Raw genomic sequence first — 24290 nt, 5'->3', positions numbered from 1 at the left:
GTGCATGTTATGCAAGTAGATTAGAGACACCTTTCGAAATACTGATATAAATTAGAGCAAGTTGCTCACTTTTTTTTTAAGTATTGAGGCATTGCATGATAAGATGCATGATTCAAGTTCTTTATACTGTAAGATGAGTAATTCAGAAAGTAGAACTAACCTTTAAAGTTAATTATGTTCTTGTAACTACAGGTTACTATGCAACAGGTATTCATAGAATTTTTTTCGTCTGAACATTAGAACATATTTCTCTAGTGGTTCAAAGAATGGAAAATAAAATGAACTTAGACACAGCTGTTCTTACTGCCTGTCTTTAGTGGTATTTTTGCTTGTTAGTTTTTGAATGCTTTAATCATTACTATTAGTACTTAAGCCTGCCTAATTAGCAGCCAAATAATCCAAGTAATTGAGAAGGTCAGAAATCTATGTGTTTGACAACAAAAAAAATTACTCTCTTAAAGAAGTACTGTTCCTCCTAGGAAAAATAACCTTGCTTACTTTTCATTGTAATTACTTAGCAGAGATTATTTTATTTTTAAATTGAAAATTAAAATCATTGATGACTCAGCCTATTGAAATATATTCTTCCCAATACTTCTTAATCTACTTAATCGAAGCCTAAATACTAAACCACATCGTTAAGGTCAAGAGGTGAAACATTACTATTTGGAATGTTTGGAAAATGCATAGTCTGAATCTGGGCTAATAAGCATTTTGAAACCCCACTGTACTCTTACAAAAACACAAACTTGAAGTCTTTTAAGATTTTTTGCCTGAAAAGTGTACATCTATTGAAGGCTTAGATGTAAGCAGTAATGATTAGTTTGTGGTTTTTATATTGGGCTTCTTGTGTGTATGTGTGTGTTTTGTTGGTCTTGTATACAATTGTTCTACAGCTGAAGCATTGGGTAGTTCTAACAATTGCATGAAACAGGAATGGGAATTAGTTGTTAATAGCGATGATTGACTTAAGTCTCGTTATTGTAGATTTGATGGGACCTCATAGTATTTTTATGCTGACGTGTTTAAGGACGTTAGAAGATGTTTCCTTTCTTTTTGTTTATTAAGGCAAGGCTAGTGAAGGATCATGAAGTACTCGGAGGTTTCACTAAGGCTTTTCAGCTGAGTAGCTCCCAATATACACCAATGTATTTGGGATCATTTGTCCCCAGATGTCTGACCTTACACTTCCCCATGTGGAGCTTCATGAGGTTCCTCTTGCCCCATTTCTCTGCATTTCTTGTTGAGGTTCCTCTGGATGGCAGCATGACCTGCTGATCTGGATTGCTAATGAATTTAAGCAGGACTGGACCCAGTATTTGCCCCCAGGCTCCCTGGTGCTGGTTACTGGCCTCCAAGTAGTCTTCTCACAACTGATTATCATACTCTAGGCCCAACCATTCTGGCAGTTTTCAGCCTAGGTCTCTGTCTATTCATCTTCTCAACAGCTTGTCTCCAAGTGCTTTATGGAAGACAATGTCCAAGGCCTTAGGTAGACAAAATCCACTGCTACGCCCATATTTGCCAGACCAAGAAGTGCTTTCCCCTCATGTACTATGGCAAAGGATGGATTGCTCTTACTGGGACAGTTTGTTGTGTAGATACATCATATAAGGGGGCAGATATGTTTTATTAGTGAGGGGAATGCATTCAATAAAGTCAGTGTCTCTAAACTTCAGCTCTTGGACGCGTGCATACACTATGGGCTGCAGTGTTTCTCCTCTTGACACTGACCACAGCAGCAGTGTTAGCTCTGACTTCTTAATTTCTACTGTCTTGTGGGAAATACTACCTTCAGTTTCATGTGAATGCTGTAATAAACATTAATGCTTCTGTTTCCTAAGGTATGTTCGATTTACAAAGACCAGATCAGATTTTAGAGCAGCTCAGGTCTCTTGAGTAAATGTGTAATGGGCATTCTTTCAACTGGGTAATTAGGGGGAAATTGTGCGAGCTTTTTCCTCACATGAACTACATAACTAGGCCACGCTATCTAAGGCAAAAGTATGTCAAAGTATGTCACAAAAATCTCTGCATGCAAGTAGCAGATAAACTTAACTCTAAGTAGTGAAGAGCCAAGCTGATACTGCAGTTAACATTTTAAATTTGTGAAAATGTTGACTGATTGCATAAAACATGCTGCTTCCTAGTTCTGTGTGCTTTTGCCGTCTGTTTCTAAATAAAAGAAAGCTTATTTTCAATTTGGACCTTCTGTACTGCAGAGCTTTGTAGGAAATCTTTCAGTTTTTGGGATCGGATTGGTATTGAGTACTGCTGGAAGGAGAGTTTGGCAGCAAGGATTTAGTGCTGCGAGTGATTTTTTGTTTTTGTTTTTGATTTGTTTTTATATATGAGACCAAATAACTTGCATTTTACAGTTCTGTACAGCTCCTTTCTGGGTTTATTTTTGCATTGTGACCTGTGGAATTGCCTTGAGATTTTACGTTTTGTATACAGCTGTTGTATTTGCCAGGTTTCACTGATTTGCTTGAAACAGCGTAATTATTTTGTGCGGTTTTCACTGCTTCTTCATATGTAGTATGAAGTTCAGTAGCTGCTCACTACCACGAAGATTGTTTTAGCAAAGTCTGTACATCTATAAAACTAAATCTTGCAAGGGGATGTTGAGATGGAATGAGGAATTTTTTCCTACTCTTCATTTAGATCCAAAGGCAGAAACAAGACTGTATATTATGGTGAATGACTTTGAATTTCACGTGTACAACCGTTCTGAGCTTTATGGACAACTTCAAGAGCTATTTGGCTTGGATCCCACAATAATTCCAGCCAAGAAAGATGATGAAAAAGCACAAGTGAATGGAAGGCAGAGAACACATACCAATCTTGAAAGGTAAATCATTATTCATTATTATTTGCTATTTTGTTGATGCTTTGTTCTATGAAGTGCTGAACTAATTGGGTAATGTTTTCTTAACGTAAGCTCTGAAGGCCAAATGACTGAAGCACAGGAGAGAGAGAAATTGCACTGACAAGCACAACAGTTTAAATCTTTTTCCTTTCCTTAGTCTTCCCACTACAGTAATTTTAAAAAAAAGGCCAAACTAACCCAATACCCCTTGCTTAATCATCAGAGATAGGTTGAAAAAATCTATTTGAAGCACTGTGGAAAGGGAGGATGTGTTGAAAAGGATTATGCTTGCAGAATAATAACAGTGTTGCTCAGTAGAAGTAATAATCCCTCAAGATATTAAATGTTAGGATCTGTGTAATGTTGGGAGGACATTCTGGTTTTTGAGTCTTACACTCAGAGTGGTTCTTGAGTGGATTTCTATGTGTCTGTGTGTGGTTATACAAACCTTAACTATTTCATTCCTGTTTTTGGGTACTCTATAAAACAAAGTGTGGGTATAGAGAGAGTTTATGTGCATAACTTAACTTATTTGTAGTGGTGTTATGTATTCAACTGTAGGCCTAAGTTATGTAGTGGGCTGCTTGCAGTGTGCTGTGGTAGTGCTGAGTCTTGGTAGGGGTTGCATCTCCTAACCAGTTTTTTCATATTTTGTTGTTTACACTCTTACTGACACATACATGAAGGACTTCTGCATTTGCTAAGTGACAGATCACACACCAAAGGCTTGAAAGGGCTATTTGAAGCATATTTGGAAAAAAGCCCAAGTTCCTCAAGGACAATGTACTTGTTTTCTTGTTTTCTACCTGTGTGAGCTCACAGTATACCAGCACCTGAGGTCTAGGTGTACAAGCTTCATGTTGCTCTTCCAGGCTCTAGTGGAGTCTGCAGTATGCAGCTAGCAGGTTTCTTAGAGGAGGTACTCTTGTGGGAAGAAGTGTTTTCAAAGAGCTGGGCAGTAAAGATCCCTAGAATAAAAGCTTGGTTTGTTTTTCTGTAGAAAAGACTGAATGATTAAAAACCATTTTTTTCACAGTGTAAAAGTAAAAACAGAATCTCAAGACCCTTCTTCTTCATGGAGGTCACTCATTCCTGTTATTAAAGTCAATGTGAGCACGGTAAGTGGGAAAAATGTCCCTGTTAATGAAATTATTTAGTAGTACATGCATAAAAAAATAGATTTGCAACTCATTTTTTCTTGAATGTTCTTTGTTATTTTTTTGTTTTCCATCATGCTTTGTGTAAGTTTTGGAATGACATCACTCCCTCTTCCCCCCCCCCCCCCCTCCCCCACTTTCCTTACACAGTCGTAGATCTTCCTGGCATGCATAGAAACAAAGTCATATTTCCATTTTGGGAAATAGTATGTTTCTTAGGCTTGTAATGATTTAATGATTTTTAAAATGTCACAAAATAATTAAGCTAGGTAATGGGTGTTATGCATTCTTCTTATTATTTTTTGTTTCTGTGCATCTTTTACTAGTCTTCGAAGCACTGTTTAAAAGTTACTGCTGTTTCACAAAAAACGGAGAAACTGTTATTGTTGTAATAGGAAATAAACATTTGGAGTTTGAATGTGCAAGGCAAAGTTTTATTTATGCACAGGTTATGGCTAAGATTCAGATATTCAACTTTATTTACTTAGGAATGGTTAAACTGTATTATTACAGGTGAATTATAAATAAATATATATGAAAATGCAATGCATTAGAAGTAATTGGTTATCTTCTTAATTTAGGGTCGCTTGGCATTTGGGAATCATTATCAACCACAAACACTTTGCATTAACTTCGATGATGCTTTTTTGACATACACCACAAAGCCACCTTCCAGCCACCTTGATCAGTTTATGCATATTGTGAAAGGAAAATTGGAGAATGTTAGAGTCATGCTGGTTCCAAGTCCAAGATATGTTGGTCTTCAAAATGATGAGTAAGTTCTGTTGAAGTTTCTGTTAAGATTCTTTATTATTTCCAAATTTATTATAAGAAAATCAAGTAAAGAAAGTTGAATGCATTTGTGACTTTTCTTAATGTGTTGAGATGATTGGCATTTCTGCCACACTGAAGTTTTTAAATGTTGAAACATTGATACAATTTCATTTATGGGGAAAAATACTGTTTTTCTATCACATTCTAGACTCTTTTTTAAGGTATTCTGGTCTGTGGTTAATGTTCTGCATTCAGTTATTTTTCTTCACTCTGCATGTACAAAACTGGGCTCAGGCTCTGACAGCTATACTGTCTCAGGATAAGTGCAATAGTTGAGATGTTTTGTTCCGTAGATGTAGTTTGCATATAATTTAGAAAACATTTTTAAGAAATTTGAAAATAAAAGCAGGGAAAAGGTACCTGATGTAGTAGAAATTGTGTTATATTCTGAAGGCAGATCTTTCTACCTCTGTGCATCCTGCTTGTAGGCAGCCAGGATTATGCAGCTTTAACAAACTGGAAGATACTAAGGCAAAGAAAAAAAGTAGGTTGCTTGCATGAAAAAAAATTGATACTAGGGTTCAGGTTTTATTGCACTTCAACCAAGAAGACATTTATGTGTATACTATATGAAAACCTATTGCTATGGTGTGAATCTCATAGCCAGAATTTTTCTGCATTATATTATTCAATGCTTGCAGTGCTGTATAGTCAACAGATAATTTGGACAAAGCTGCAGAATTTCAGTCATTATTTGAGTCGCACGCATTATTTGCTCAACAAAAATAACACATGCTATCCTTGGGCAACTGCATGTATGATTTTATGTTTAATGATAATATCAATCCATATAGCTCCTAAACAACTGTATCCAGAGAATGAATTACAATACTTGGAAACAAACTTCATTAGTCTGTACCTTAATCAGCTTTGTATCAGCCAGATGCTGCCACCTATATAAAGTGCCTTTATGTATTTTAACTTCAGATTGCACTCTGTGGGTGTATGCAGAATATCTCGATCTTTGAACATGACGACAAAGGAAACTTCTTCAATTAATATTGAGAGCAAGCTAACAAGATTAAAACAAAATAGGATTAAGATACTGGAACTATTAGCTTTTTATTCCTGCTTCCGCAAAGTGTTTTTCTTTTATGCAGTTGCCGTGCAGCTCCCGATAGCTGAAGGATAGCATGTGTGCAGAAAACATGTGCCCTAATTTACTGTGTAGATTCAATAAATGACCCAGTTCATTGCAAAATGGGAGTGCTTTTGAATCTTGAGAGCCTGCCCTCTTCTGCTTTTTTGGCTTAAACATTAAGCGGTGTGTCTTAACATTCAGGTAGTGTATGAATAGAAAACAGTAAAGCGATGATTAAATTTGTAACAGACTGACTAATCCATGCAAACATCAAAAAGCAGACTTAATGGCTGTCATTTATTACAGACTCCTCAACACCTCCATCACTTTTTTTTTTTTTTGCAAGTAAACTCTCCAAATCCTAGGATTTAGAAAGAACAATAAAGGAAAGTGGTGGATGAGGCCTTCTTTTTGAAGCCCTCGCCCTCTTGGTGGTACACTCAGTTGGAGAAGCTGATGCTACCTGCTTGACCTGCTTGTACAGAGATGCACTTTTCAGATGCAGCGGGTGTGAGCAGAATGAACTGTGTTCTCTCCATGAATTACTGTTTAAATATATCTAAGTACTTCTCTTCCCACTTCTATTCACAGACAGCTAAATAACTTTTTATTTCAGATCCCACTCTATTTGCATCTCACTAGGGAGGCCAATTCAATTTTAGACAGAAAGAAGAAATAATTGGAAAATTAAAGTGAATAGGAAGTATTTCATCTTTCACTGCTGCTATTACTCTCAAAGTAAAATTGATCTGAAATTTCCCACTAAGTTGCTTATGAAGGACTGGCAGCACATGGGCTCTTCGTCTGCTGCCTCTCACATATTCCAAGCTTTACTATGTTTGCAATGAGGTGCAGTGCAATAAGCAGCATGCTTCTACCCCATTAGTCTTACACCATGTATTTTTGGATTTTCTTCTTTTCATTAAGAAGTGCAAATGTACAGAAGTGGCTGCAAATTGCAAAAGACATCTCTTGTAGTAAAAATACAATGGTCACAATATAATATTTTTTATTGTTACAATAAAATATTTTCTAAATTAGTATGAGGTAATGTAAACAAATGGCTGTAGTATGCGAGTGTACTAGTGTTAGGAGAAATGTTACATGCATTTTGTATTTAGATCCTTTCAAGTGAAACATTATTAAGCAAGAAGAGGGCTTGCTTTTAGTGTTTTTGTTGTGTTTTTTTTTTTAAAACTCATGGTCTAATTACTGAAGAGCTGAAGATGGCTGGTCCCTCTGGTTCAGAGTGCTATTTTAGTAAGAAATTATTAGCAGGTGAAAGAACATGATGTAGGACAAGGAGAAAGGAATTCTTGATGGAGAAGAAGCATTGAAAGTAGAGCTTTAGTAGCTGTGACACGTGAGAAATATCTTTGTGCCAAGAGAAAGCTTGTATCTTAGTGCGTGAGATAACTAAAGCAGTTAGCTATTTTATATAGAAGTAATGATGTAACAATCAAATGGTTTCAGCAATTCAGGGTTGACACTGCCTAGCAATATGACTTCTGCTTCTGATAAAGGGAGACAAGACCAGAGCGTTCCTTGCTTATTTTCTTAAGCATGTTTAGCTTTAGGTAGAAGATAGACTAAGAAGCGCAGCGTGGCAGGGAGGGAACAAGACTGTCTGAAGTATTAACCTGTACTTTTCACTTCAGAGCAAACAAGATGGGGACAGAGTGTGGTGTGTGCCTTATGTGTCCATGTGCCTGGACCCCACCATGTGTTCCCCCTGCCCTGCTTGTAATGTCATGGGACCAAAGGGCAGTAGATGAAATGGCCTCTGGCTCTTATGGTCAATATGAAGTTAAGCTGCCAGCAGCCATGGTACAGACAAGTGGAGCTGCTGTCTTCAGATTGCATCAAGCTGGAGTTTTTCCCATAAAACTTTCTTGGTCAGATGCCCCTTACAGCGTATTTCCAGTGCTGCAGGTCTCTTTGTTCAGCAGAAACTTAATGGGCATCAAAGGTCAAACAATAACAGCAAATTGCACTTAAGGGACTTCTGGAAATGGGTTTTAATGTATCCATGTGGTTTCCTGCTCAGAACTGGCTTTTCTTCAACCTGCTTAAATGTGGAAAAAAGTGTATTAGTGCTTGTGCTTGCTATGTGGATATTGAGGAACTGCACAAAGCATATCCCCTTCTGTTCTCTGTAAATTTATGATGAGGCTTCTTTTCAGTATGTTTTATGATCTCTTGGAATCTGCAGACTTTTCCAGGAGTATAATATGTTGCTTATGGGTTAGAACTGGCATTTGGTTTGTTCAAGCTCCAATACTTTGCAATCTTCAAATGGGAGGGTTTTCATTGGCCTTACTGAGATAGGCAACTGCCTGCAATTCCTCTGAAATGGAAAACCCTGGAGTTTTGCACAAATCTCTGGTAGGCTTATACAGATATTTTCAAAAAAATACTTCTTTAGAATGGTTTGATAGAGTGTTATTGATGATTCTTTAGTACATACTGCTTGTAAGCTATGAGTGAATCTGACCTATGTTACTCTTTCATTACACTTAACAAGTCTTTGCACTTTTTTTTTTTTTTTTTCCATTTCAGACCACCAAGACTGATGGGTGAAGGTTTTGTGGTAATGCAGTCCAATGATGTTGACATCTATTATTATATGGATGAACCAGGTACCTTGTGTTAAATATCAAGTTTTAAGGGATGCAAAATGTTGATTGTATTTTTAGTTGTCTGGGATTGTTAGGTAATTTATTTTCATGCTGGAAAAATATAATATTTTGAAGTGGGGAAAAAAGCATTCTTAAGCAATAGAGTCACACCCTGATTTCTGAAAAATTAAAAAAAAAAAAAAAAAAAAAATTCCCTCCAAATTCCACACAAACAAATTGGAAAGAGTTTATGAATATCATGTTTAAGAGAATGTGAGATTTTTTTAACCACTTTCTTGTCAGTGTTTAGATTGGACTATCTAGAAGGCCTAGGGAATCCCAAGGGTAGAATAACTGTACATGTAGAAATAAAAGTTTTATTGATGAGTATTAAATAGATGCAGGAAGTCAGCTGTGCCTTCTTGAATTCACATGCACCAAGCAACCAATGAATATTGGTACTAAGGTTATTTTTGAAGCTGTGAATTTAAATTATTTTGGTTTCCAAAGGTAGTTTAGGGATGGAGACAGTTTATGGTCAATATGTATTACTGACTTTTTTAGTTTTTATTGAAAGGTTATTTAATTGTTGATGTCTGACTACTGTAGTGTCTGTCCTTTTCACTTTAAATCCAGTGCATTTTACTACCATATTATTTTGTTGGAGGTTTCTTTTTTTGTTGTTTGCAAAAGCTTTTATTTTGATTATACTGAAGTGTAACCTGAATCTTTAAAGAAGGTAAGACAATAATTCAGCAATCAACAACATAATTCAACAGTGATGTGTGTTGGTGGAAGATTGGTGGCTATTTTGGATCATTACTGAATGACTGCGTGAACTTTTGTTAGTAATCCTGGGTGTACTGTTGTAAAGTTTTGCTCTTTATTTGCTTGTGTTATCTGTGGAGATTATATTTTTTTCTTGTTAAATCTTTGTTTTAAAACTTATTCTAACTTTGTAAGTGGGATTGAGAACTGAAGGTGGATGCATGAAAGCCTGAATTGGTAAAAAAAAAAAAACATTCTTAGCAGATAAAACTGCTTTTTTTTGCCAATATTTCAGTTACATTAGAAGCCAGTATTTGAGAATATCCCAAGGACTTTGGGTCATTTTCTTGCTCTTCTTATGAGAGTCTATATCAAATTGTGGCTTGATACCTACATACTACAATGGTCTCAAAAAAACCCCCTCTAACCAAACAAGGAAAACCCAATTTAATTGTACTGTGCTTTGTGGATATTTTTCATGTTAATTTTAAGGAGCTTCATTTGATAATCTCTTTATTATATTATGTAATATAGGTCTTGTACCAGAGGAGACAGAGGAAAGTAATGATGGAGAAGCTAGCAACGAAGACAGCAAATTACAGGATCTGCCACCATGCTGGGGTTTGGACATTGTTTGTGGCAAAGGAACAGACTTCAACTATGGACCTTGGGCTGATAGGCAGAGGTATTATCATGATTTATATTTTCAATTTTAATCTTTAGTATCTCTTATTATTGTGCAAACATTATGGAGTCTGCAGTATGTGATTACTTCTCTTAAAATTTGTGTGCATTAGACTAGTCTTGTAAGGAAAAAAGAGTTCTGTCACAATTGGTTAGAGTTAGTAGATTCACTGTTATTTACTGTGTTGTCCTAAAGGTAGAATCTCTCTGTGAGATTTTATTATTAGATTAATAGTTTTTGTTCCTATTTTTTGGAACAACATAGTCTTATTATTTGTCAAGTGTTACATACCTAAGGGTTTAATTTTTTTATTGCTTTTATTTAAACTTGTTGAGTCCTTATTGGTTTATTTCTCTGAAGCTTATGGTTTGAAATACACTGCATGTTGGTGAGAAAATCCATGGAAGTACAAATCTGGCTTTGAAAATAATGAGGTGTTATCATTTATCACTGCTTAACAGAATCAACCACTTGATGCAGTCTCCAAAAGTGTTTATAATCTAGATATTTTAGTGATTAAAATATTAGGCGAGAGCTGTTTTTTGTGCATGAATATTTCTGCTGGAGACAGTGGGATTGTTTAGATAGTGAAAGACTGTTAAGTAACAGTGACATAATCAGTACTTTCCCTTTTTCTCTTGTTAATTACAAATTAATACTTTTCTTGGCCTCTATTAATTCTCCTGTGAAACTGATGGGACTGTCTCTTAAGAATGTGAGGATGGCAGATTAGTCATCAGGTACAACAGTGTCTTTAGAACTTGAGAGAAAATGCTGATTTCTAGAACAAAATGTGAAGCCAATGAATTATTAATGACATTAATGCTTGTGATGGTGTGCTCTTTATAATTTCAAGTGGCTGGGGAGCATGTGCTTTGGTGCACAGTGTGCACAAGGTTCATAGGCATATGAACCATTTGTACCTGGGAGCACTTTCCCATCATGCCATGGATAGAAGATAGAATTTTGGAAAGTACCTGTATGTTTTCAAAGCACTGATCTGTGGCAATTCTTTGCACTACGTTGTACTCTTCAATTCATGTAAGAGCTTCCACAAATACTGATCTTAACTACTTAATGCAGTAATGCTTTGGGTTTCCCCAGATCAGTGTCACTGTAGTGATTTTTGACTGTAGTGATTGATTTTTTTGATTGGCTTTTTTATTTTTTTTTTTCTTCTTCTTCTTATTGAAGTTGTGGGTTTGTTTCTTTTTCTTGTTTTTGTTTGGTTGTTTTCCCCTGCTGATGCTAACTTTTACATTGTCTTGATGGTCAGGTGTTTGGTGCATGAGAACTGTTACTCAGTTTAAGGACTTGCTTCCTCAATTAAATAAGCTCTACTGTCTGTACTCGATCTCTGTGGTTTTCTTTCCGTGTAACTAAATGTTCAGATATGAGTATTTAGAAATGTAGGTTTCATTTTATTTCCTTTCAGAAGTCCTAAACATTTTGTACTTTGTTTCTTTCTGGACATTACAATGATCACTTATGCACAAACTGAAGCATAAACAGATTCCTTCCTGTTGCACTTCTCTGGTAGATTTGTAAACTAAGATCAGGAGTAAGAAGAATACCATAGTTTGCAATCTGAGTTGGATTTTTGAAATCTTTTATGGTCTGTCTACTGTGGCTTTTATCCAATAGACAATTCTTATTAACAGAAGTTTTGGAGTTTTGTATTGGTAGTGAGTTGGTCTCGTCATCAGGGAGCCTTCTAAACAAGCATCCCTTCCTAAAGCACGTGTTGGTTGTCCGAAGACTCAGCAATTGGAAAATCATTAAGTGAACCAAATACGTAACTAGACGTGTTTATGTATATTTGTTCTGTAAATTAAAACAACCGTTTTGTCTTTCTTCCCCGCTAGGGATTGCTTGTGGAAATTTTTCTTCCCGCCAGACTACCAGGTTATGAAAATCTCTGAAATTGCTCAGCCTGGGAAACCGAGACAGATTCTTGCATTTGAACTGCGGATGAATATTATTGCAGATGCCACCATTGATTTGCTTTTTACAAAAAATAGGGTAAATACTGAAATCTTGTTTCTAAAATGCTTTTTCAACTGTGATTCCACTGTGCTTTTTTTTTTTGTTTTACATGTTTTTACTTGTCTCAGGTGCTTATAAAACCTAGGAGACATTGTATTTATTTTCTGTGATTATAGATGTATATTAGGATGAAACTTGCCCTGATGAAGACAGAATTTCTTCTGATATTGGATTAATATCTGGTATTACTGGAGAGATAATAGCAGGAGAAACAAAAGTTGCATATATGGGGGGTTTATAAATGGAGTGTAGTGTAAGTTCACTGAATGTCTGGTTTCAGCTACTCCAAAGCTACTCCATCAGTAATTTACCGTCAATCATTGAGTTTTTTTTTAACCCAGTGTGTGGATAATAATAGCCGGATGCATGAAGTACAGTGGTTGATGCTGAAGGTCTAGAAATAATGCTTGTGGGTTGTTTTGTTTTGTTTTGGTTTTTAATCCATGCAGGAAACAAACGCTGTCCATGTAAATGTTGGTGCAGGATCATATTTGGAAGTAAATATTCCCATGACAGTTGGTGAAAATGGTGAGTTAAGGCTAGGATTAATTTGTTTTCTTAATTTTTTTCCTGAACAGTTGTCTTAATACATATCAGTGTGGCTATCTTGCAGTGTTTTCCTTGAATGTGAGATAAACAAATATCCATATGTAGTATATCAGTATATGCATACATATTTATATGTAAATACATATGTATGCTTACACAAGGAAAGAAAAAGAGTTTCCTTATTCGTTTCACTGAAGTTATTAAAGCACTTATGTGTTAAAATAATTAAGTTACCTCCGTGTTTTGTTTAGGTTGAGAAACCTAAGTCAAAATTTCTAACTACTAGAAAGTGCATCATTTAATGATGTGTGTATGTAAGCAGATGATGTATTCATTGTCAACTCAAAGTAGGAAGTCATCTTCAGTAGGGTTAGTGTCGCAGTTGGGCTGTGCCGAGGAATACATTATGAAAAATAATTTAGTAATACTTTTTTAAAATAAACTCTGAATTCTGAGATAACTGTAAGAAGTTGAGATAAATGTAAAGTTACGTTGTTTTGTTTTGCTTGATTTACTCAGTTCGTTGAATGGTTTGAATCTTTTCTGCTGATTTGTTTGTTCTCTTGATTCTCTCTGGTATATTTGATTTTCTTGTGCAATTCATGCTAAGATTTCCAGAACCTAAGCCATACCATTCCTCCATCAGAAGACAGTAAGCTGTTTGTTGACCAATAGGAAATGGAATTGTCGCAGTAGCAATTTTCACCACAACATTTCTTCACTGTTTGGGGACTGAATTCACTGATGATATTTTTTAAAATGTTTGTGTAACTATTATATTGGAACAATGATTTTTGTATTTTTACCTATTAGGCTATTCACCTACAATTAAAGGGCAGCTTCTACACGTTGATGCCACCAGCAGCATGCAGTACCGGACTCTCTTAGAAGCTGAAATGCTAGCTGTGAGTTTGCATTATTAAGAACAAAGCTTTATTCTTTAAAGATTTTTTAATAAAGAGCATATTTCTTTGCTTATAGAGTTGATGTTCAGGATTGTAATCAGTGCAGAAGCACAACCTTTTAATGTTTTTTATAAGACATTGATACATAGGGAAGGTTTTATGTGAATTGAAACCTGTGGGTGGGTTGCCTACTTGACTTTGTAGCTGTGTGTTTGTACAGACTTTACTGTAGTAAATCATTACACTTGTAGCTGTGCTGAAGAATATCTGCTTGTGTAGGTATTTCAAGGTATTTAAACTTTTTGAAACGATACTGTGTTCTCTTTCATTTGCCTGACAGTCTACTTCTGCAATTCTGTCAACTACCTTTCTCACTAGTTTTTAAATGACGTTTTTGGAGTGATGTTTTTAATGTCTAGTTTTTAAGCATCATATCATACATCTAGTGCAACAGGCGTTTGTTGAGCCAAAGCAGAAGTTTGTAGAAATACCTTTCCAAATAAATGAATACACTAACACTTGACCTTCAAACTCAGAAAGACAGAGAGTGAGATGAAATTATTAAGGAACTGGAGAGGCCTTCTGTTCATCTCAGCAGGAAAAGAGTTTTAATTATTCAGCAAAGTACATATGTGAAAACTGCTGCGCTATACAGGGTCAAACAGCGTCATGTTTTTAAATAATTCATGCTTTAATATCTTCACAGTTTCACATTAATGCCAGTTATCCCCGGATATGGAACATGCCACAGACATGGCAATGTGAACTTGAGGTTTATAAAGCAACATACCATTTTATCTTTGCTCAGAAAAGCTTCTTTACAGGTAACTGCTTTACTCAATAAGTTAAGTAACGAATTAAATGTTCTTTATTTGCCACTTCTTCAAACTTACAGTTGCAGATACAGTGATTTCACATCTTCAGGAAAACAAATTATTTTTGAGGACCAGGTTCCCAATACCTTCTGTGGGCTATTGGTGTCTAATTACATGATATTCTTATATTTCAGTGGATACACTGAATAATTTAGTTTTCTAACAGCTAAGTAAAATTTGATCTGCAGTTATTTTAAGCGATGTTAAATTTAAGATGTGGGGTTTTTTTTTGTTTTGTTTTGTTTTAACCAGAGCTATTGATTCATTTAATAATTGCCACTAGGATGTTGATTTCTCTGATATTTCTCTTCTTTGGCTGACTGATTTTTAGTTATTCAGGCTTAGGCCTTGGGTGTGTGGCTGACAGATGATGAGAGAAAGTAATTTGCTCCTTAGGATTTTGGCTTATGAGGAAGAGCACGTGTACACAAGACAGCCCTGCATCACCAAACTGTTGCTGAATGTTCCGGCTGCAGAAATAGAAAGAATATAGCCCAATCAGTGGGGCACTGCCTGCTCTAATTAGTCCCTGCTGAGTGGAGGATTAATTAGTATGAGCATGGTGTGATGCTAATAAAGTTATATCCTAGTGAGGCTAGAGTCATCATTTATAGAGTGCTACTGTACGTACTGTAATCTACCAATCTATGCAGAATGAACTGGTGAGCTTCTTCAGAAACCTTGTTTTGCTGTATCAGACTTGGTGGTAGGAAATACAATTAATAGATGCTCATAGTATTAGAATGGAAAACCAAGGAAAACATTGATTAGTCCATTGTTTTTTGGATAAATCTGAAACCTTGTTACTGAATAAAGCTAATCTAGAAAGCATGATTAAACCTATGCCGTTACAGCTTAGCAAGGAAGAAGATGGCTTCACAGGAAGTCTGTGTGGAATATCTGCTTGAGGAATGGATGTTGTGTGTAGTTTTCCTCATTTTCTCGTTTTTTCTGTAAAGGAACGAATGTTGACGATTTACATTTTATTAAAAGCCAGGTTAATTTGAAAGAGGAAGTCTCTCACCCGATTGCTACTAACTCATCTTTTATTACTTTATGTAATTTTAGATTTGATCCAAGACTGGTCTAGTGATAGTGCACCCGATATTTATTCATTTGTTCCTTATATGTGGAACTTCAAAGTCATGTTTCATCAATTTGAAATGATTTGGGCAGCTAATCAACACAACTGGATTGACTGTTCCACCAAACAACAAGAAAATGGTAAAGTCAGTTTAAGATTTGAAACAGTGCGCACAGTGACAAAAATTCTAGCATGTTTACTGTGAAATGAATTCAGTGATAACTACTCATTTTACTACTGTTGTTATTCATAAGCCATCCTGAAACTGCTGCAAGTCCTCACTTGTTTTGTACATTTCATGCAAATATGTACCTTCTCTTAGGAGTGTAGTTTCAGATCACATTTTTAGCATTCATTTTTGAGGACCCTTTGAATGTTCAGAATAATTTGTTTATACTCTAAATGCATGACATTTTCCTTTGTCATGAGTTCATGTATTTTTCCTTAATTATACCTATATATTTGATATTTGCCTAAGAACAACATAGGGAGTCATTTTGACAGTGTTTTATTTGTTTGCTTTTCCTATTCTCTCCCAGTTTATCTAGCAGCTTGTGGAGAAACATTAAACATTGTTTTCTCTCTGCCTTTCACTGACTTTGTTCCAACTACATGCAATACCAGATTCTCTTTAAAGGTAAGTTCTGTTCTCTCAGTGCACCTCTCTCTTTTTTTTTTTCTTCTTTTTTTAAAAATTGTTTTCTGAATGTGAAATATTTTACTTCCTTTTCTTCTTCAGATAGAAACTTCAGGGTAAACTCCTTCCTGAAAGAAAAATATTCACTTTCAATTCCTGATCATATAATTTTTCTTTAAATAAACCAAAAGTAAATAATTTCTCTTGATTACATGAAACATGCAATCATGGAGTTTTTTAGGGTTTTTTTTAGTTTTTAGGTATGTATACAGACATACAGACACACACGCATAAATATATACACATTTGGAATGGGAAATCCAAACTGTTTTGGAAACTTGTCTTCAGATTTTTGCTATCTTCTATAAAATAACAAAAGTATTTTTAATGTGCCAAACTAATTCTTTGGAACATTGTGCTTCTTGTTTTGTCTTCCTTAAAATAGAGGTTGTGTAGTGTTACTAACATTAAAAACTGGTTGAAGGTGATGTTGCTAAGCTTGCTTAATTTGATAGCAAAATAAGCAAGGCTATATTTAAATTAAGAAGGAAAAAAAAAAAAAGTGTGGTTGATTTTAGGAAGTTGGTAAGTTGTGGGCCAGTGACTGAATTTTTGCATTATGGATTGAACAGAAGGATAACTGAAATCCCCAAAAGCTGTGCACCTGTGTTTTGCAGCTTGCTATGATGTGTTCTTACTGGATGCGTAAGTGCTAAGAACTGCAGAGATCTTGGGATATTATAATGAATTGATGGGAGCTGTAGTCAGCAGTCGTGTAAAGAGTGAGGCATTGTGCATCACCTTGCCATCATGTACCACGCACCATCTTTGTGGTGCATGGTGAGCATGTAAATAAAATGAGCAGTATGCAGAAAATGAATGCAGATATACTTTCATGTTATTAATCTTTGACTTTAGGGAGAAGATGTTGATCTTCATTTGTATCTACCAGATTGTCATCCTAGCAAATATTCTCTTTTTATGTTGGTGAAAGATTGTCAACCTAATAAAATGAATCCTGAATCTTGCATTACTGGTGAATGTCCAAGTGGTCAGAAAACAGGCAAACCCAAGTGGAGGAACATTACTCAGGAAGAGTGAGTCTAGTTTTGATTTATGTTTATGTATCTATATTGGCTTTTTATATTTACTTATTTTCTTTGTGAAAAAGCAACTTAGAATGTTAATGGAATGTATATGATGAAACTTTTGCTACAAATGTTTCTTTTCAAAAGGGCTGGATGGGTTGAATGCTGGACAGTCCCAAGCGTTGTGTTTACGATTGACTACTCGTGGCACCCAATTTATCCTCAAAAGGCAGATGAGCAGTTAAAACAATCCTGTAAGTGCAAATACGTTTTTCTTCCCAGTGTGTTTTATTTCAGGAAGTGCTGTGATTGTGTTGGCTCTAACTTCTTAAATTTTCAGAAATTCATTTTAAACTGAACTGCTTTTGTTTGTGGGTGTTCAGGTTTTTTTTGGTCAAAGGTGGGACTGCTAATTTTCATTTCACATAACATATTTCTCATTTCTCATAACAGTTCAACCTGGATTTGGACATTTGTATATACACAAGTAATTGCACCTACAGCTTTGTTCAATGGGGAATCCTTCAATTAATAAAATTGAGTACACTTCCACAGTTGGATTTGAGCTGTGATGCTGACACAGTGTGTTTGTTGTAGTAATAACCATTGGTATTTTCCTTTGAATCAATTGATAAAACGCTTTAAATCTCTGTGAAACAAGTTGTATAATAAAGAGGTGCAATTTCCAAATAAGTGGTTTTCTCATTGTGGCATTTAGCTAACTGATATAACATGAAGAAAACACTGAACAAGTATTACAGGCAATAATTATAGGTTAAAGCCTTGAAGGTAGTTTGCTGGACACGCGTGTACTCACTGTAGTTCTGCATGTGCTGATTCTCCCAATTAAATTAGCACCTGAACCCTTACTCCATCTGGAACAGAATTTTCTGTGACTTCCCCATAAAGCTTTTTGCTTTTCAGCAATCACTTTACAACCCTAAATGATTTTGAGTTACTCACTTCCTTTTCCTGGTCTTTCCTCACTTAAAAAAGACAATAAGCTTCTCCTTAGGTCCAAGTAAAAAGAAGAAATAGAACTTGAATTTCAGGACTGTTTTGTTACTAGAGTAATTGAGTTTGAGAGGAAATTGTAGCATACAGAGTTGTTGGTTCAGAACAGATTCTTAATACATCTTTTGCGGTGTTTCTGTTTATTCACTTCTGTTTACTCTGCAATTGCTATGTGGTTGTGGGAAATCTGCTACACTGAAATAAAAGCAGGTCTTGTTTAACTTCAAAAACAAGATAAATAAATTGATCTTTTTTTGTAACTTGCGGGCTTGTTTTTCTCTTGCATAATTCATGTTGACAAAAATATTCTGTGTTTTACTGTATTCTCATGATTACTGGATCTGAGAAATCCGTTCTGTAGCATAGATATGTTATCATAGTTATAGAATTCAAGTCAGAAAGCTGCAACAAGTTGTATCTTTATTACGCTTCCGTATTTTTATAATTTTGTCTGGTTGAAGCCTAATAAAAATCTGTTTTCATTTTCTCCCAAGTGTCAGAAATGGAAGAAACAATGCTATCTGTGCTAAGGCCATCACAGAAGACATCTGAGAGTGTGATTTCATCTCCCACTGCTTCGACCCGCCTTCCCCTCGACCCCGCAGAGCTGCCCCCAGATAAGCTCCATGTGGAACTGGAACTCTCTCCAGATTCCCAGATAACTCTGTATGGACCACTGCTAAAAGCCTTTCTATCTATAAAGGTAAGCACAGAAATACAGCTCACGATGTTTATGGATGGCCACATGTTGGAAAGGGAAGTGATTTGTTTGAAATGGACAGAATTCTGCAGAATATGTGAATTTAATTCTTTCACAAGGACTAGTTTGGCATGGCTTGGTTTGATGATATGGCATGGCTAGGTTGAGTACAGTTGGCACAGGCTTATAAGAAGGCTTACAGAACAGAGGTAGACTTGTATCAGCATAGTTTTTCTTTTGTGATGTTGTGCATGTAAATATGTAGAAACATAAAAATGCATCTTCGACTGGAGTGTACATTAACAGCTACTTTTATGCAATGATGTATGAGAATTTGTGCCTTTAGGACATTTTAAGTTCTGCAGAGTATCCTGATTGTTTGTTTTTTGTTTTAATCAGGTTGTTGGAAATGTCTGCAGTTGGGGTCATAGAGGGAAAGGATGTGAGAATAAATTGAATTTAAAAAGCTACTTCAGGGAATATTTAGAAACAATTTTTTTGTCTTGCCTTGATGTTACTCTGTTACACTTTAATATGCTAGCATCTGTTGCTTATCTCAAGTCCTCTTCTGTTAGTGGTCTTTAGGGTGGCTCACAGTGACTGAATTTCTTCCTACCTATCTCACCTGAACTTGTTATGACCGAGGCAGAGGTGATTGAACATGTCACTTCTATTAGATAACTATGAGATGCTTGTATTCTGTTTAATTATTAGTTGTTTTTTGTTTGTTTTTGTTTTTTTTTTTAAGGTTTAACCTTTTTCTGTATGATTTCATTTGGGGTTGGGATAAGAAATTTTCTGAGGCTAGTGATTACTTGTAAGGACTCATACTGAAGAAGTCACTTTTAAGTTCTTACATAAAGATTCTGCATGTATGCAGTGAATAGCAGAAAAGGAAGCTTTTGCACAGTCCAGGAATTGCAAATATGCTCGTATATTATTTCACATTGACACTGAAAGAAATAGGAACAACATTAGGCCAATAGCGAATGTCTTGAGAAGATGTCATATATTGTGATAAGGAATTCCACTCATGTTTGACACAGTTTATTGAATTGTTTATTGATCTCCTCTTGGAGTTCCTAAGCTTGTGAGGTGGTACTGTCTTTCCATGCAAGCTCTCTCTTCTTCAATACTCGTTTCCTCTGGGAAGATAAATAAACAGTGTTACGTTAGATCCCTTGATCCCATGGTGATTTGATTTTTGGCGTGCAGATTTTGTCTTCTGAATCTCAAAAGAAAATTTAGATAACTCATCTTTGAAAATGCAAATGTAATGTTCTTTTCAGCATTTTTGTCAGTGTTTACATCATTTTGTCCAGCTGTACTAATAGCATCTTGTGGTAGATTATTGGTGGTGTCTTTTAATTTTATGCTCATTTTTCTGTCTAGTTGTTTTTAGTTCATTTTCATTGATCTCAAGTAAAATGTGGGAGAGATTTATGCAGTTTTCGTAAGTGTTCTGTTCTTTGGAGGTAGTTTTTTTGGTATAGTGTCTTGTGCTCCCTAGGAATGTCCTACCTACTGGGAATGAATGATGTTCAAGTCCTGGTAGAAAGTACAAAGAATAAGTAACTGGAGTTTCTAGCACCCTCTGCTGGATCTCCTTTATAGAACAACAACAACAGCAAAAGCTTCAAGATTTATCTCCTCGCAGTGACTTCTGTCTTTCACTTCGTTAAAAAAGCAAAGCCAGTTAACTTTGCTCAACTTCCGTGAACTTTTTGCTTTGTGCACTGAGCACAAGTGCTTTGTGCACTTTGTGCACTTAATTCATACATAGCATTTAACAGAAAAAATACTTTGGAGACTTAATTATGAGACGATAAAATTACATATCCATATCCATGTCAGGTCTAATAATGTGCCTGTCTTTTCCTGCAGACCTTTTTCCAAGGACATGAGCATTTTGCAATTGCTTGCTTTCTCTGTGTTGTACATTTCCTCTTTGCTTGCTTGCTCTACAGATTTGTGCTTCGAAAAGAATGAAGAAGCCTTAGCAGGCAGATGAATTTCAGGAAGGGGAAGAGGTTAGCAATAACCTTCATAAAATTTTGTAAAATGTTTTCCCTACAGTAATTGCAAATAATTGATTTTCCTAGGAAAATTATTTTGGAGAAGATGACATGTATACTGATTTTGAAGAAGTTATTTCAAGCCCTGTTTTGTCTCTGTCAACATCTTCGAGCTCTGGATGGACAGCTGTGGGAGTAGAAAATGAAAAGAAGGAAAATGAAAGCTCTGTCAAGCCAGTTCACCCTCTTAGTCTACGTCCATGGGATATTACTGTCCTTGTTAATCTGTACAAAGTGCATGGGCGATTGCCAGTGGTAAGAGCTTTAGAATCTTGAAGTATTTTGTTGCTTGTAATTGGTGTTTTTGGTTTTTTTTCCAGCTGTGTGATCTGGAGCAAATGTAACTCCCTAGAACATGAGGTTAGGTTACGGAGGTGTTTTTAAAGTGCATGGATACTCTTCAGCAAAATTGTGGCTGTCTGAAGTAGTTTGGGACATGGTTGGTTTTGCTTATCTGAAATGTGAACTGAAGATAGGTTTATGTGATCAGAGTTCATTATTTTTGATTGAAAGTGTGATTTCTCTGCTGAATAGTAAAGCTATCTCCTGATGACACATCCTGCTCTTTGTAGCTGCATTGTGAAGGATTCCCAAGAATTTAAAAACTATTCCAGATAAAGGTTTGGGTTAGCTCAGATGGATTTGCATTGCTGTTTATATAACTGGTCAAAGATTTTTGAAGTTGCACAGATTTCTTTTTAATTATCAACTTGAAGGAAAGCTAGCATACTTACTGCTTACAGGTTTGCTTCTAATCTAATAACTTCAACAGTGTTGTACTTTTCCAGATTCTGAAATGGCTGTTTGATTTGATTTTTAATGTTATTTTTTTATAACTTTAGCATTGTAGTCCTGATGGTCCTGAGTGCCCTACAGCTTTCTTGGAGAGGCTGTGTTTTGAGATGAAGAAAGGATTTAGAGAAACAATGCTTCAACTTGTGCTGTCTCCAGTGAATTTGTTTCTGAATGACAATTATCAGGTATTTAGCCAATTTTATTTGGTTGCATCTGGTTTGGGGGAATTGTAACCATTTTAATATGGTTTATTTTGATATATACGAAGCTTAAGGCTTTTGAATCATACATGAAAGAAAATTTTGATGCATATATATATATATATATATATTATTCTTGTTTCTTCAGCATGCATTTGAAGTGAAAGGCACGTAGAACATTTTTTTATGTTTTCTTAATTTTATTTAAATCCTCCTTGAAAAGATTCTTTAGGGAACTGAAAGTAATAGTCAGATTGGTCTTAGAAATGTTGAATCTTTAAGATCTTTGTCTTAAAGTCTATTGTAGGTAGCGATTCAAGTAAATTTTGTGCAGTGCCTGGAGACGTTTCACTTCTTTAAGCAGCAAACAGAAAAGTGGTAGTAAATAAAATAACTACATCTTTCACATTTTTATGCATTTTGTTAGAATAAATCACAGAGCTGGATCTTTAGCTTACAATCAAGATACTGGCATGACCTGTAATTTTCCTCTGGTAAGGGTACAATGAAAATAATTAGAGACGGAATTAAGCATTACTTGTGGCTTATCAGTAAGCTATGTACAATTTTACTGTAATTATTAGTAAACTTTTCAAAAATTGCCCCCATGCATAAATTTAGTTCAGTGAGGATTTTAGGTGGCAATTCATTAGCACAGCAATTATCCTTACTCAGCGAAGCTGGTGACTATTTCAGTTCTTGTTTTATTTATGCACATGCTGGCTGCATTAAAACCCCAGTACTTGCACTGGGCCTTATAGGCTATATTGTTTTTCAATCCCTGTATCCTGAAATATATTGCTGCCAAAAATAATAGTGCACTGTTTGAAACCACCGTGTACTGCTACCATACACGGACAAAGACACGTGTCCCCCTGTTCTCTGCTATGCCTGAAAGCTAATGGAACAAATTGGTTGATGCTTGTTTAAACTTTCCAGATTTGGACCCAGTGCACAAGAACAAAAGTACCTTAAATATAACCTGTGGCTGTAAACTGACTAAAAGAGAAAGGGACTGCAAGAAATAATATACTGTCCTGATAAGAAGTTAAATAGCATCATAGGCCGTGTCGTGTTAGCCCTTGTATTTTGAGAGTGTTACTTTCTTAAGCTCTGATTAGCAAAGAAAGTGGAATTGCAGCCTGGGCTTTGGGTACAGCGCTGCAATTATCTGTAATAGTAACCTGAGAAAAAGTGGTGGTGTGGAGTTGGAGGAATTGCAAATGAATGATCTCAATGGGATTAATACAGCTGTCTTTGGGGATAGCTGCCTAAATTGCATATACCATGACACAGGGCAGGCAATTCTCTTTCCCTTGTAACTCTGTTTCTGGAGCAAAGTGTCTGTATTGCAGGACTTGTTTTTGACAGGTGCAGCTGAGGCAAGGAGAATTGCTGTTTGAAACTGTAATAAAACCTGCATGTCAAAAAAGTCCTGAGAATTTGCAGTTGGGGTAACCATGTCTGCTGCAAGCTTTTCTTTGGTGTATTTTTGTTGCCGATTGTTTGGTCGGTTGTTTTGTTTTTATTTTGATGGGGTGTGGAGTGGGGGGATGGTATTATTCTATGGGGAATCCAAGCTTTTCTATAGCCATATATTTAAGAAAATAATCTATTTTGTGCACTGAATGACTTTAAGGTTTTTTTCTAACTGTAACTTAATCACAGTACATATGTACAAGGAAGTAGAGATGAGGTTGCAGCCGTAACCTTAATTTTGGAGCGTTTTTTTTTTTTTTTGGTGTGTGTGATTTAATTGCTCTGAAACTTTAAACCGTCCACCCCCAGCCCCTTTGTGTATACATATATATATATATAAAAATAGGTTAGGCTTTCTGTTACTCTCTTTCAGAATCCCAAATATCAGGGGGGACAGATTGAATATAAAAGCCAGAATGATTTTAATCAAGTGAAAGCAAAAAGAGTTCCTAGATGCAAAGGAGGGAGTACAGGGAATGAGGCTGCTCGCAGTGCTGCTATCTAGCAGCCATTGCAGCACATTGCACCACATCTTGGCTATGAGAAATTTCAGCTTGCAGCTGATTTCCCTGTGTTTTACTGCTGCCTCGTGTTGGAGTGTTTAGGTGACACTGCAAGACACTTCTGCAGCTGTTCTTTCATTCACAGATTTTCTTTCCTTCAGTTTGTGCTGTCTTTGCTGTTTTCTCTTTGTCTGCTCCTCATTCCTGGATTGGTTCCTAGTGAGACTGCTGTGTGGGGCATTGTTACTGATTTAAATGATAAACACACCAGCAGGCAGGTTTTTAAAAATATCATGAAGAAAGATTTGATCCGTTTATGTGTGTTAGA

The 24290-nt window shown here is 35.8% G+C and overlaps 1 protein-coding gene across 4 annotated transcripts in view; it reads left to right on the top strand.

The window, feature by feature from the left end:
- Nucleotides 1–24290, top strand: part of KIAA1109 (KIAA1109 ortholog) — a 108644-nt gene that overhangs the window by 14676 nt on the left and 69678 nt on the right. For all 4 annotated transcript variants that reach the window (XM_042872149.1, XM_042872151.1, XM_042872150.1 and 1 more), the window contains exons 6-21: nt 2665–2851; nt 3906–3987; nt 4608–4801; nt 8501–8580; nt 9862–10012; nt 11878–12034; nt 12508–12586; nt 13421–13512; nt 14219–14336; nt 15456–15611; nt 16011–16108; nt 17027–17205; nt 17344–17450; nt 18705–18913; nt 21013–21240; nt 21828–21965. In XM_042872149.1, coding sequence (XP_042728083.1) covers nt 2665–2851; nt 3906–3987; nt 4608–4801; nt 8501–8580; nt 9862–10012; nt 11878–12034; nt 12508–12586; nt 13421–13512; nt 14219–14336; nt 15456–15611; nt 16011–16108; nt 17027–17205; nt 17344–17450; nt 18705–18913; nt 21013–21240; nt 21828–21965 — 2255 coding nt within the window. The remainder of the gene's footprint in view (nt 1–2664; nt 2852–3905; nt 3988–4607; nt 4802–8500; nt 8581–9861; nt 10013–11877; nt 12035–12507; nt 12587–13420; nt 13513–14218; nt 14337–15455; nt 15612–16010; nt 16109–17026; nt 17206–17343; nt 17451–18704; nt 18914–21012; nt 21241–21827; nt 21966–24290) is intronic.

The sequence above is a fragment of the Lagopus leucura genome, unplaced genomic scaffold, assembly GCF_019238085.1.
Source record: "Lagopus leucura isolate 7727_CA_CO unplaced genomic scaffold, USGS_WTPT01 Super-Scaffold_100004, whole genome shotgun sequence".
In the NCBI taxonomy this organism is placed as follows: domain Eukaryota; kingdom Metazoa; phylum Chordata; class Aves; order Galliformes; family Phasianidae; genus Lagopus; species Lagopus leucura.
This window is presented reverse-complemented; position numbering and strand designations above follow the sequence as displayed.